General features: G+C 38.8%; 1 protein-coding gene across 1 annotated transcript in view; it reads right to left on the bottom strand.

The window, feature by feature from the left end:
* Positions 1-14,718, bottom strand: part of LOC115046000 (metabotropic glutamate receptor 4-like) — a 155,803-nt gene that overhangs the window by 50,297 nt on the left and 90,788 nt on the right. The window contains exon 3 of the mRNA XM_029506043.1: positions 1,012-1,228. Within this exon, the coding sequence (XP_029361903.1) occupies positions 1,012-1,228 (217 nt within the window). The remainder of the gene's footprint in view (positions 1-1,011; positions 1,229-14,718) is intronic.

Genomic DNA, 14,718 nt, shown 5'->3' with positions numbered 1-14,718 from the left:
CAGATGGACTGTGTACTGGCAGCTTCCTGTGTCACAATGACTGTATCACCAACACCCTACAATGTCTGGGCAAGCTCTGCAGTCTCACCTTTAGACTTTCACTGCTTCTCAATATTTAAAATTCAAATTAAGTTCGTCAACTGTGGGGCAAATAAAGAATTTGGACATTGAATGCACCCACGTAGCAGCTATTCCCCTGATTTGACAGAAGAGACTTTAAAAACGAATAAGAGGCAAAGCATTCAGATTTAAGCCATCAAATAGTGCAGTCTCTGTTTTCCAGCCAATAAGCGCATTTGTCGGTAACATAGCCAAATTGTGAAGAGGCAAAGAATGTCTTTTACTTCCTAGAAGGCAAGTGTAGGTTATCTTTAGAGTGCAACAGAGGCATGTTACCTTAGGGCCCGTTTCTACCACACAGGATACTACAAAAAGGATTCAATGAAACATTTAAACTGTAGTTTTGTTTTTTGTTTTTTTTTCTTTCCATTTTTAGCTCTGCAGTGTGACTGTCCCCCCCAAAAAAGGAGAAGGCATTTTGCTCTTACATGTATATTCATTTTGCTAGAATGACTTAGTGTTGTTTTTATGGTTGGACAGACAGAAGTACCCTCCATATGAGGGTACTGCAGTATCTAAATCGTGCTACTGCCTTATTTTGCTAAGATGATGTAAGAAAAAAAAAAAGCTATTTATATTCTAGTTCTTTGCGTTTGTCAAATTTAAAAGGAGGCACAGTTCAAAATAAAAAAAAAAAATATCTTTTAGCAGCAAATAACAGTCCTCAGGTTAACTAAAATAGAGCATTATAAGCATAGAGATGAATAACTTTTTACCCCCAGCTTCTTTGTTGTTTTTTTTTTTAAATGAATTTGCTTATAAGGTGTTCAAAAAAAAAAAAAACATACAAATTTAAGAATTGCTCGTCCACTCTCAGGGAGACACTCTGAGTGCTCATCACAACACTTCCATTGTGTAAAATACTTTGAACATCTGCCTGAATAGGCTCACCATCCTCTCGAGACTTTTGGATAAATGCGTCCACGCCGCTCTCCCCGTAGTTTCCCTCCGAAGCCACGGTGGAGACATAGTTCCAGCGCATGGCTTTGACTATGTCCACCATGGCCTGGGCCTGGTAGGTGTCCGGGGGCACCACCCGAGAGAAGAAGTCGTAGCGGGTGTTATCGCTCAGCTCTGGAGCCGTGGAAGCGTAGCTCACCTGAGGGATCTGGGAAAACGGAGGAAACAGAAATCTGGTTACACATGGGGGAAATGAATAAATAATAGGCTTTATGTAAATTAATTATAAATACAGGAAGGAATATTTCTTACACTTTTATGTACAAATACATGATTATAATATGACACCTAACATCTGCTGAAATCTCTCAACTGCTCCCTGGTGGTTATTCTTCCTCTACAGTTGGCATGCTGTTGCTTTAAATAGCCTTTATGATCACAGGCTTAGCTACAATACCTCCTGAGAAGTATTTTCCACACCAGTCAAGCAACACTAATCTGTTCATGAATTCACACTTGTCTCAGGGAAAATGTGAGATTTTATTTGGTGTTGGAAAAACATATAAGAACAAGGCAATCTGCCTCAAGAGCTGAATTAATACCTAATGTTCCTGTCAGATTTTCACAAAGCTATTATTCTAAAAGAGAAAACTATACATTTCGTTTAACCTCAATGTGCTTAACCGTTTGAATCAAGGTAGAGCTGAAATGAATGTAAATGAATCCAAAGAAAGTGAATTTTATGGAAACTGCCTAAGATGATCACTTGGTGAAATCACAATATTCTTTAGATGAAAGCTCTAGACTGACACGTAAAAGCAGATTGAGCTTTTGACTGCAAGAGTTCTGCTCGTCTTCACATGTGGGTCTTCTAAACGGTTTAACTCCCTCTGCTCTTAGTTTCACCACTGAAGTCTTTCAAAAGCTGTCTCCTGCAGGAATTTCTTAGTTGATAATCTCAACTTTTGCTTGCTCAAGTTATTTCAGATTTACAGCTGCCGTAGCTTCTGTGATCATCCCACTCTATGGGTTTTGTGCTGCACAGTTTGGAAGTCAACTGACCAGATTTTATGACATTCAATAATGCGTTTCATGCTTTAACTTCAAATATGGACACATTTTAGTTTTTATCTTGTTTCTTTTTTCATGCTAATGTGTTTTGTTTTGGGGTTTTTTTGCCCCCTGTCGATTCCCAAGGGCTGATAAATTCAGGCAGTTGATGTTGAAGGCAGAGTCTTAAAACAGAATAGAATTTTGACTGCAGACTTGAGGCAGTGGGTGAACATCCTGTAATGTGCATGAACCATCCTGATATTTAAGCCAACTACTTTTCCTCAGGCCAAGTAAAAACACAAAGCACTGAAAGAAATTCACAGACAAAAGTGCAAGCTTACAAATGATTGGGGCGGAGGGGGTGCGGGGCTGCTTTGGATTATTGCTTAGTTTTTATATTCATGTGACTCATTTGCCGTTCGCTAAAGCCAATAGTCATTATCTGTTTGACATATAATCCTAATAAAATTGTAATGCAATAATTATTTCTTTGCAAAGATAAATTAAAAGCTCCAAACTGTTGACTTTTACTGAGCTTTTTCATGATGACTGACACATGAAGGAAATGTGGCTCATCCTTTCCAAATGCTGTTTGTCATGGCACCTCAGTTCAGCAGCCTTGGGGATTTTGACAAATACTGTCACCTATGAGCCGACCAAGAGGAAGGGATGTGTGGATAAGCTGAATATGACACTTTGAAACCTGCAGTGTGTTATGACAAAATTCTGTTATTGCAGCTTAGGAGACATGTGACTTTCCGCGTCTGCTCTTTGTAGATCTGAATGCCGAAATGCGGAATTTTGGGAGAAAGCTTTACACGGTACCCGTATCCTGTAAACGTTATCCGCGAGCAGTGCTACCTTACCAATATTTGCTCCACTAACTGCGCACAGACCTCTGTGGAGGTGATACCATGCCTACTTCTCTCTCTCCTCACACAGCTGAGGCCTTTGATGTGGCCAGCTGTAGCGCCACACTGATCCTGTCTCTGCTGGCACCCCACAGCATGTGTTTAAAGCACAGCTATTCAGTCTTTACCCATGACCTCCAGCTCCTAACAACTCATGTACCCCCGTGCCAACAGAATCCACCGGATGAAGTCTGAACCGAGGGAAGCCAGCAAGGCACTTGTAAATACCTGATTTAATAAGATATCAGATATCCGAGATCCATACACGCACACACTGGGCATTGACTGTACTTCAGTGCAGGCTTTGTTTTATAGGTAATATCCTGTGATGCGGTAACCATGCCAATCACAAGGCAATCCTTGTTAACTTGATTTATTTCAAAAAACAGACGAGGCAGACAGGTGCGATCTGGATGTGAGGAACGGATCACGTGCATGTTGCATGTTGGCCTCCTGCACTGACAGCTTCTTGGTAGCCCCAGATCATCAAGGTGCAGTGTCCCCGCCACCCTCGTACATTGGTTGTCTTGAGTTTGTGAGAATTGCGTTGATTCATGAACTCTGAGCACTGACATGCTTCCTGCATGTGGTCCTGGTCTGAAATAATCTTCAAGACATAGACAAGGTCTTAGTCAGACCTTGAGTCTGCACCTTGTGCTGTCGTCTGACATTGTGATGCCTGGTGGTGATAACCTGGCAGTTACAGCAAGCTGGTGTACACCTGACCTCTAAGTTTGCTTTTTTTTTTTTTTTTTGGTCTACTTTGATGGTAGGCAGAGCTGCTCTCTGTACAACTGTGTTTTTCCACCCCTTTAGAAGCAGCAAAGGTGTGAACCAGTTGACGTCAAGAGGCGGCACATAGCAAACTGAAATGTAAGTGTTGTTCAAAGGTATTTGGAAGGCGTTAACAAGGTCCTATTTTCAAATTTTTGAGCACACAGCAAGAAATATAAAATAAGTCTTTAAAAAATATTCACCTATAGTTTTCTCCACAGCTTCTGTGTTGCATCTATATGTGTTAATTTTGAGAGTGCACAATGCCCTTTGGAATCAAATCTAATGTAACATTTCTATAAAAAGCTCCCTGGCATCTCCTGTCTAGAGACAGGGCAACAAATAAAAGCTGATTTTAAAATAATTTTTTGTGGTTTTTCTTTTTGCAATGATTTTTAGGTCAGTGTTTTACCTCTCTCTTTTTTATTTTTTTTTATTTTTCTGTTGTCGCGTATTGTGCTGCTGCTGCAGTATGTCTGGTCTCATATCTGCCAAGGAAGTGGGTGCAGCAGTGAAGGTACCCTATGTTGTATTTTTCACCTGAGGGATTTTCAAAGCTGTAACAATCACACAATTTCAGCATTCTGTCAAGAGCCATGACAGGCAGAGCTTATCATGTTTGTGTTGGGGAGATTTCTTGCTCACTGGACTACAGCTGTAGTCCCGAACAGTGTGCTTTCTCTAATAAAACACAGTTGCTTCTTAGCAATGACTCAAAAAATGTAATTCCTCAGCCAGGGCCCCATCCGATCTCCCTCTAGAGAATCAAAAAGAAACGGGGATAAGGAGAAAAGTAAAGATGCTATGTGTTGTGTGTAAAAAAAACAAAAACAAACAAACAAAAAAAAAAGAACGAGAATGTGCCTTCTTCAGCAAAGCAAAGAGAGACTATCTTGGCAGGGCTTTGAGATATGAAAACTGTACTGTGCAACTGATTTTAGGAAAGCTTGGCATACTTACAGCCAGATTCAGTGGTAAAGATCTCAGTAGGTTGTTTAAAAATGTTCTTGTGGCTCCATTTTAGTGAAGCTGTGTACAGTTGCCATCTGTTCTGGCTGAGACTATGGCAGCTGAGCTTCCTGTCCTATGATGTGAGCTCTTTGTGACCTAATTACTTCACCAGAGTATACCAATACAATATACCCCGCCCCCTACCCCCACCGAAGTTTGAAGAACTATTTTAATCTGCCCTCCTTCACCCTAGAACTATCCATTTAATTGCTAATGGGCTTTGGAAATATGTTTAATTGCTGTGATGTGAGCTGATTTTTGATGCTGATTTAATGTTCAAATCACTTGCTTTAAATAACTGGGGCCTTCTTAAAAATTCAATGAGCTCATTTGGCACTGCATCAATGCAGGAGTAATGATGCTCATTAGAACTGTACAGAAATATTATACGTCTCCACTGTTTGCTGGAGGAGAAAAATCCGGTCTCTAGAAATGTAAAGTAAATATTATCTGCAAATGAGGCTGCAGTATATATTTGAGCCATCAAAATTGAAAAAAAAAAAGGTTACTTGTGAACTTGCATGTTGTGAGTCTATTGCTGTGATGATGTGTTTGTTTCATCTTGATGAACGAATTATAAGCTCAAAACTTTAATTAAGGCATAGTTGAATGATGTTTTACAGTGCATCTATTTCAGCAGCTTAAACTGTTTATCACTAAAATGCTTCTTTGAACTGCAGCTGTTGAATCATAACTTTGGGTTGGGGTTAGCTTTGCATCTCTTGACAGACAAGCTTCATTAATCCTTCTGGGAGGTTCCCTCCAGGGACTTAAAATACCTACAGCAAGTGAACATCACAAGTGAAGAAAATTGCACAAAAAATTAAAAATGCAAAGCAAGCTGTGTTACTCACATGGCTTGCTTATTTGTTCCTATTTGTATGGCTGCAATCTTAGCAGGAACTGCTAACTAGATATGCGTAATTTCCTTGCTTCATGGAGCATATCTATGGCCGAAAGGTAAAACCTCTCATCTGAAAAATGCACTCCTTTTTCGCAGATAGACAGAATATGACCAGCCTCTCTTGTTCTCATTGTCCACAGTGAAATCCTCCAATCAGAAAATTCTACAAATAGGTTTTGCTTTTCAGCCATCGATTTTACCAACGATAGAGCTGGTGTCCTGCTCTTTATTTTCTCTTTATACGTCATCCCCTCCTATCATGCTTATTTCCTGAGTTAGTGTTAAAGGTGCCCTTTGGAGGCTCCTTGTAAACAAACAAAATTTATGTTAATATTTAATATTAATAATCAAAGTGCATCGTGTGTCTCCTTGGGGTCTTAGAAATTCATTGAATGCTAATGTCTGACAACAGTCACCCCTTCATCTGCAGAAGGATAAAAAAAAAAAAAAAAACAACTTGTCCTCCACTAGAAACAAGAGGCCAATTTTTGTATACATCTGTATAAAATCATGGCACCAGGGTTTAAAAACAAAGTACTTTGTTCGATTGGTAAATTGAGCCTGAGAGGGATAGCTGCCGAAACTTGGTGAACAGTCTGCCTATTTGATTTTTGTCAGTTTTTTTAACTGTTAAGTAACCCCAGTAAAAGTGCTGTAGCTTCGAAATCACCAATCAGTTTTATGCGAGTTTTTCTGTGTTCAGTCAGAGGTAAGAGTTGTTAGTTTTCTGTGCAGTCCCTCAGCAACACCTTCAGATACACCACAGTCTTCGCCATGCAAGTAAGACGCGCCTGAAATTTAAACTGGATGTTATCTAACGTCAAATCTCCAGTCAGCGAGTCCCCACGGTGTACATTTCCTTTCTCACCCAGTGATGAATTAAACTATTCTTCTCTTGGCATACTGATTAATCAAACCATTGTGTTGGAGACAATTTTTATGTGCTTTCCTATTTTCAGCCGCTCAGCGCTGTAAGTGTTGTTGTCATTAAGGCACCTCAATTCTGCCAAGTAAAAAAAGAAGGCAGGGTTGCTTTCTCTACAGCATGGCTTGACCATGTGACTAACAATCTGATCTGCTGAGTCACAAAGCACATTGAGAGTTCTCCACTCATTGTTACCAAGATCAATATGCTGAGATCCCTGAACAATGAAGAGAACAATGCGAGTGCCATGCAGATGCCAGAGCCCTAAAATCAAACACTGCCGCTGCCTCTCCACAAAGTACCACAGGTGGCAAGTTCTTGTTTTCCATTCCCTCCTCATAGCCCGCTGCAAGAATCCCTAGTATTTCCTCTGTAATGGATTAGATCAGGACTAGTTACTGTTGGACATGAATCAGGATTGCTTTTGGAAAAAACGCAGGTACCCCCCCATTGTCTGAATATTGCTGTTGAGACAGAGATGAATCAGATGAATCTATGTATTGATTGCTGAAATGCAATCACTGATCATTAATGTGCACATTTTAGTGTAAGGGCTGAAATATCCAGGCTGTAATCATTGATCCTGGTTGCTTAGGTTTAACCATGGTAGAATATCTCACTGTGTTGGCTCTGTGCTGACTACAGAGGCAAGGCAGTTTGTTCTTCAATGAACTAATGTGTTCACTCATTCCACTTTCCTTTTTACACTTCTTGCTTTTTATATGTCCTGCTTTTACACTTTAATTGGGTACAGGGCAGCCAGTGCGCCAGCGTAACAATAAAAATAAGTCCAATCAACATAAAGGTAACTTAAGCAAAACTGAACAAACCTTCCCCACAGTCAGCAGAGTAGCCGGCCATCAGATCCCAAAACTTTTACCTTCTTAATAAAATTCTGATTCAGCAGACTCTAAAGGCCCAGACGGACAGAGAGTGTCAGACGTAACTGTCAACAAATGCAGTTATTGTTCTCAAAGGATGGCCGTAAAGCAGAGACATTAAAAGCTGTGCTAAAACACTTTGGCAGTCCTCCAAGCTTCACTCCACAGTAAATGTCCACTGTCCATTTCAGACATCAACAGCGTTATGTCTGAAATTTCTCCCGCTTTGCTACCTACTAAAACAATATTCCCAGGGCAGTTAGAATAATTGAGTCTGAATACTTTCCATGATGACAAATTAAAAACAGGAAATAAATTAAAGCAAATAAAGAAAAAGAATCTCATTTGTATAAGCAGGAACAATAAATTCAATTTAGTAAATATTACTATAAGAATTAGGAACTTTATTTTAAAAAAGTGAGTGCTGCTCATATTTATAATATCAAATACCCCAAATTCAAACATTTCAAACAGTTTCTGCTTGTTGTTTAGTTAGTTTTTTTTGTTTTGTTTTTTTTTACAACATTGATGTAGTTCGGTGTTAGGGTTATATGTGTTTCAATAACTATCTTTGAGACAAATGAGCCTCATTCATTTTGTTGACAGAAATGTGAAATGATTTTATTTATTTATTTTTTTTCCCTGATTGGGAAGAGGGCTGTGAATGTACGTTTCCTTTCAGCAGCAGAAGTGAAATATGTTTGCCTTTAGTTAACCTTAATATTTCATGGAGAACAACGCATTTACATGTTTTAGGAATTCCAGCCGAATTGATTTGGCAATGCTGTGTAAGCTAAATTTAATTTCCCTGTGTTTCACTGACTGGCCTTGCATACCAGCACCAGACGTTCCCACATTCACCTGGAACTGGAACACCTGGCATCCCACCCAAGTGCAAAAACGTGTATATGATGTACAAAGCAGTCTGAATGAGCATTTTTTTATCCTTTGTTTATTCAAATGTGCACTCGCTTGCATATGCACAACCCAAGACAAGGCAGACCGGTAGCCAGAAGCCATTTCTCTATTATAGTCTGCATAAATCTGTGCAGAGTACACAGGAAATACGAGATAAAAATTTATTTTCCTATTCTCAGTTGTAGGCTCTTCCCTTCCATTCGACCTTTTCGTTGCAAATGGGAATTTTATTTGTCATACTTTGCTGTGGCAGAAACAAACCAAACCTAAAAATAATGTTGTCGTTCAATATGTGATGGGCCATGGCACCTATTGTTTTGTACCTTTTCTGCAGCCAATGCATGCTGTTTCCGCACAGCTTCTGTTATTCAATTTGCCAAGGTGTGGCAATCATTAATTTGGTCAGCGCCAACTGTGATTAATTATCTCATTAGAAACTGAATTATTAAAGGCGTTAAGCATGCAGATGATCCTGTCTAAAGGTTGAAATGTTGTGATATTTGAACATTTTTGATTAATGAATAGCTTCACGAACAGTAATTCACTTGTTTACCGCGAAATTGAAAAGAATTTGTGAAATCAGCAGTCAATGCCAACTTTTGCCTGATCTGCCCGTTTATTATTCTGAGTCAGCATTAACAAGAGCAAACATGGAAAAACAAATAAATAAATAAAACTTTTCATATGTGGACTTAAAAGTCCCTCTCTTTCTGAAGCAAGGGTATTTCAAATATCTCTAAACTATGAAAAGCCAGCCCCATGTGCGAGATGTCTGGAAGATTCACAACACATGATTAATAAACGGACACTATATTGAAATGTCTGGATGTATTTGGTGTTAACACAAAGGATATCTCTTTAGTATGTAGCATCCCTGAGCTGGTGCCCTCCTCTGTCTCCTTCACAGACGACAGATATTTTCTACTCATTGAAGGGACTAGGGGATATTCTCAGCAGGGCCTTGGGATATGAATGGTTTTAATATTTCTACGCACTGTAACAGATTAATACTTTATTCATTGATTTAACTCAATCTTGAATGTGTCTTAAACATCATGAGATCATTGGCCTGCAAAGCTTCTACTGTATATTGAAGGGCCTGTTGTTCCCACAAGCTAGTCATAAATTCTTGAAGAACTTTACATTAAATTTATGTTTGATGTTTCACACCAATGAGCACTGCCAGTTTTGTTGGATGGAGCTTCACCAGCCGCATCCAAAGACGCTGCGGCGCTGACTGTTTTTTGTTTTTGTATTTTTCTCCTCTAGGCCAGTTCACAACTTCTTTATATCATTGTATGACTCATTCTTGCTTCTTTGTCATTGATTTATGACCTTAGAGAAATCTGGCCCGAGCCAGTTCATTAACGCTTTTGTGTCTGAGCCTGTAGTTTGTTGGCCCTAACCATAAACATTATCAGCGGGGCACAAACATTTGTTGACAGACAGCAGTGTTATCGACAAATGCGGTGATAACAGCAAGGAGATGGAGGTAATTAAAAGTAATGAGTTCACAACAAATCATATTTTCCTGGGCGTACACTCTAACCTGATGGGAAATCAGCTTCTAAATAAAGAAACTTATCTCCTACATGTTTAGATAGACTCATTTACAGTATTTCATTTCAGATGTGGCTTATGTAACCAGTTTCATTTCTCTTTGCATAATAAGAGTGAATTTTATCTGAGATTATTATATTTCTGCATTGAAATATATGGCAGCGCGGGGCGAAAAATGGTACTTCTCTTAGCATAACTAACCCATGGCCTGCATTTGAATGCATTAAGTATTATTTTACATAAAGGCTTTCAGAGGGCAAAACAAAAATGAAAAGTCAATCTGTGCATACATTCAGTGTTTGAGATTAAGGCAAACTTTACGCTGGTGGCAAACAAGTCTTGTTTCGTACCAACACGGACTGCAAATCACTGACTCAACAGCCTGCTGATCAGAAATGTGTCTGTGATGGAAGTGCAATTGGTTGTCTCTGTATATATGTTGGTGCTGTGATAGACTGCTGAATTGTCCAGGATGTGCCCCGCCCTCACCCAATGACCCAATTCGCTCTAACACCATGATTCAAGGGAAATATCTCAGCAACCATTAGATGGATGATCATGAAATTTCGTGTGAAATGGTAATTGACTAATGTTAGCATGGTAGAATAAGAGCTGCACCTCAGCTGTATCAGTCTAAGTGGATTATTAGTTTCCGTCTAACTATAAATGGAGGGCTCTCTATCTGTCTCTCTCTTCAATCTTGGTGAACTGATGAATTGTGCAGTGAATTTTTTTTTTATTTTTTCTAACAAAATTCTCTGGAAAATATTTCTTCTCTAATGGCATGAATGAAAATGTGAGCAGTGCAGCACCGCTAAAGTTTACAGAGTGCACATGCCGATGGACATTTAACCCATTTTCATAGTGTAGTGTTATATTTGCTGTCATTTTGATACGTGGATCCAAGACCAAAATTTATTTGACCGAATCTATTTGCATGGATGTGCTTTTCAATTCTGAGTGAACGCATTCACGCTCTTTTTTTCTCCCTGCCCTCACTGGCCCCAGAGACGCTCTGCATCATGTCCATTTTGGTACTTCTTTTTTGTAATGGGTAATTTTGATTGCCAACACAGGCCGAGCAATCATCATTCACATTTCAAACACGCACATCCCGGTGGCCGTGTCAGAGAAATACAAAGACAGCAATGCAAGTTAACGGTAAAAGATGTTTTCTTTCAATTGATACCATCCATTTATATCGAAAGATGGACATCATAAATAACTATGGATCTAAGAATGACATAACATTTATCTAGAATGGATAAAAACATAATAGTCTATAGTATCAGGTAATTCAGATAAGCATGTGAACTGCAAGGAAGCGCTTCATTTATAAAGGGCACATCACATCTTTCATCTCCTTCCTTATGTCCCTTTTCGCTACTTGTTCTACTTCAGGTTCAAGGCAGGTGAAACAACGTAAAGCATAAATTAAGTGAAGGAGAGACTCTTAGCCAGCTTGAACAGCTTTAGAATAAAAAATGAGTTGTCAAGTAATCATGATTTTGCTTCTAAGGAGTCACGAAATGGAGGAAATAGATTATGTTGTCATCAAATTTTAAGCGACTCAACCTCAAAAGTTAACAAAGGCCGATTTTAACACAAATGACACTGTGTATCCAAACGCGTTATAGTACAAATTGTTTCTATGTTCCATATGTTCTGTCTTTTTATGTTTGACTAATAAACTCAAAAATGGTCAGTATGTTTTGTTTTTGCCTTTGACTTTCACTATTTCAGATTATTTCATTATTTCACTATATAAAAAATTCAGTCGCTCAAAATAACTTGTTGTCCGAGCGGATGCCAGTCCATATAAGTGAGCAAATGAGCCTGTGTTTCCTTTTCCCTCATCTTTCATTCAAAGTGGAAAATTTTGCTGAGCTAGGCTACACTATGTGGGATAAATAGACACACAATGGAGAGGTTTCCCATGAAGTCAATATTTGAGCCAAGCGCTATTACAGCTAGAAAAGTATCAAGAGATGTAACGTAAAATAAACCTTCAGTCAGCTCACTTAAGTTTTTTTTTTTTTTTTTTGACATCTCTGTCAGTTTCCTCATTTCAGAAGATACCTTTTGCATTTGAATTTGGATTTGAATTTCAATTTGCATTGAAATTTGTCCAAAGGTAAAACGTATCTTGTTGTGTCTTGACCAGTTAGCTGTGCACAAATAGTACAAATTGTACTGATTATGCGAAAGGATGCCTATCGCAGAAAATAACTGTTTGTCAAAGGCAGCACGTTGTATTCATTAGTCTTCCCAGCAAGCTTTGATCAGGCAGTTTCTAACGTCACTACTGGGTAAGCCATTAAGTCAGTTCCATGGAGGACTGAGGAATCTTAGGGAGGCAGAAGGGCTCAATTTATCGAGAGGATTAGACACAAATAGAGAGAGACAGAGAGACTACAGGTGCCTAGTTGTTGTGACCGCAAAGACACACTAAAAGTCCAAGTAACATTCAATTCCAGGGTGTAATGTGAAGTGTTGCTCTGAGTAACCGAGATTAAAATAAAAAGTGTTGTTGATGTGAAGAGCAAAAATTTGCACTTTTTTTTTTAATCATCCAGCATGTCAAACCAGCAAGGCTGAATCACCTCTTCAAATAAATCTAAACCGCAACAGAATACCTGCAGAAAAAAAGGATATGACAGACTTTATTTCCTTTTCCTGCCTAAATATCAGACTGAACTCAGAATCATCACAGAGTTTACCTCTCTGTTTCAGGCCACAGTAGCCCGAACCAACGTCAAGAATAACAGATGAGAGTGGGAAGTGTGCCATATTTTCTGTGTTGATCTCATCAAAGATTAATGCAGACTACCGTGCCTGATGCGGCAACTTTAAATCTGTAAGGGAACAAACAGCATAGTTTTGATCTAATTTAGCTCTATAAATGTAACAACACTTACTCCAGGCAACTTCCTGCTCCTTTAAGCATTACATTAATTGTATTTGTTTTGCACTAAAGTAACTTGAAACCTTTTGCAATTTGGGAGTTTATTCAAGAACAGCAGTTTCTCTGCTCGGTGAATCAGTAAAGGGTGCATATTTCTAGACAATAGGGGTCCCTTTATTATTTTTAATGTGTCCCCATGAGAATTATGGCTTTTTATATTGCAGAAAAAATTTATGGAATCCTTACCAAGAATGATCCAAGGACAAATAGTCCTCATATCTCATTAGCTCCTCTGAAAAACAAGTACTGGGGTCTACTGTATGATCTTTATCTCAAATGTTCAGGAAGGAGTCCAGATTGTATAACTCTACCCACGGGTTGGGAAATTTCAAAAAGATACAATTAAAGTTTTTTCAGGGAAATGGTTTCACTAGTATATTGATATCACCTTTTTATTTTCCATTTCCTCATTCAAAATAATGTTGGCGTGCATCATAAATGAGTAAATGTACACTATACCTGCATGCAGATATTAAAATGGTCAAAGCCCTCTGAGCCATTTGTATCCAGCGGCCTGTCAAGGCGACAAGAGTCCGACCGCATTGAAACTGGAAAACCTTCCACCAGGGCTGAAAGCTTTCTTTGAAGTCAAATGCTTCAAAAACTGCTAAAATTGGGTTATTTTTTGCCACTGTATAGCAGTGAACCTCAGTGTGACACTTCTTTAAAGATAAAGCATCATAACTGCAGTGTTTCCTTCAAACTTTTAAGAAACTGTCATCATGAGACTGCATAAATGGTGCATGCCAACATCCAAACTTTAGTGTTTGCTTCACTTTACAGTATTTACAAAAAAGAAACAACTTAAAGGCCTTTGGAGAAAAAAAAGCTGACTTTTGAGTTTAAAATAGTTTATTTATCAAAAATGATATATCTTATACATATTAAATTAACATACTAACATAATATATATAATATAAACTTGTATAACAGACTGATCAGGCTCACATACACATGCTGTTATTGAAGACCACTAGATTCAATTCTATCGTATTCCCATGTTTGGAATGTTTTTGGATGCAATTTGCATCCAGCAATGTATTCAATATTCCCTTAATCTCAGAGATCTGAGACAGGAATTATTCTGTATATTTATATGCTGTCTCACTGTGAAATACTTTTTGTGTTCCTCATCTTCCCCTCTGTATAAATCCCACCAAATGATGTATCTTTCTTCAAACAAACTATTCACACCTCTGGGGCTTTCCAGTTCAGGGAAATACACAACAGCTCAGCAAAAAGCATCAGAGATATGGCTGTAAATAAGTTAGTGATGCAGAAACTAGGAGGAGGGATGGCTGCTGATGGGCAAGCACAACCTCCTCCCTACAAGACAGTACATTAAATACCTGTCTCAGGCACCGTGGCAGTATGCCTGGGATGAAAAGCATGATATAAGTTCATGCAGGGGGGTCAACCTGATATGGTCCCCCCTGATAAATGCTGAGACACAGGCAAGAAATGAACAGGCACACACACAAAGCAGGAGGTTATCAAGGTATAGAGAGCACTTTATCTCCACTGGAAAACATCTGCTCACCCACCCTGTTCAGTCCCTCATATCTTATCACGGTGCACTCGAAATGAAACGCAGTATTGAATATGAACGATTTCAACGATGTGGAGCACTGGCAAACATTATGCAGATGCTGTGAGAGCATGGCAGTGGGCCGAGCTGCTAAAATAAGTTGACTTTGTCCTATTTTCCAGAGCAGTCAGGTTTAACATGCTATCACTGCTGTGCAATAATCTAACTTTGTCCGAAACTAAAACACAAGTAGCAAAAATACGAGGGT

Source organism: Echeneis naucrates, chromosome 7 (assembly GCF_900963305.1).
Source record: "Echeneis naucrates chromosome 7, fEcheNa1.1, whole genome shotgun sequence".
In the NCBI taxonomy this organism is placed as follows: Eukaryota; Metazoa; Chordata; class Actinopteri; order Carangiformes; family Echeneidae; genus Echeneis; species Echeneis naucrates.
Note: the sequence above shows the minus strand (reverse complement) of the source record. Positions and strands in the feature narration are given on the sequence as shown.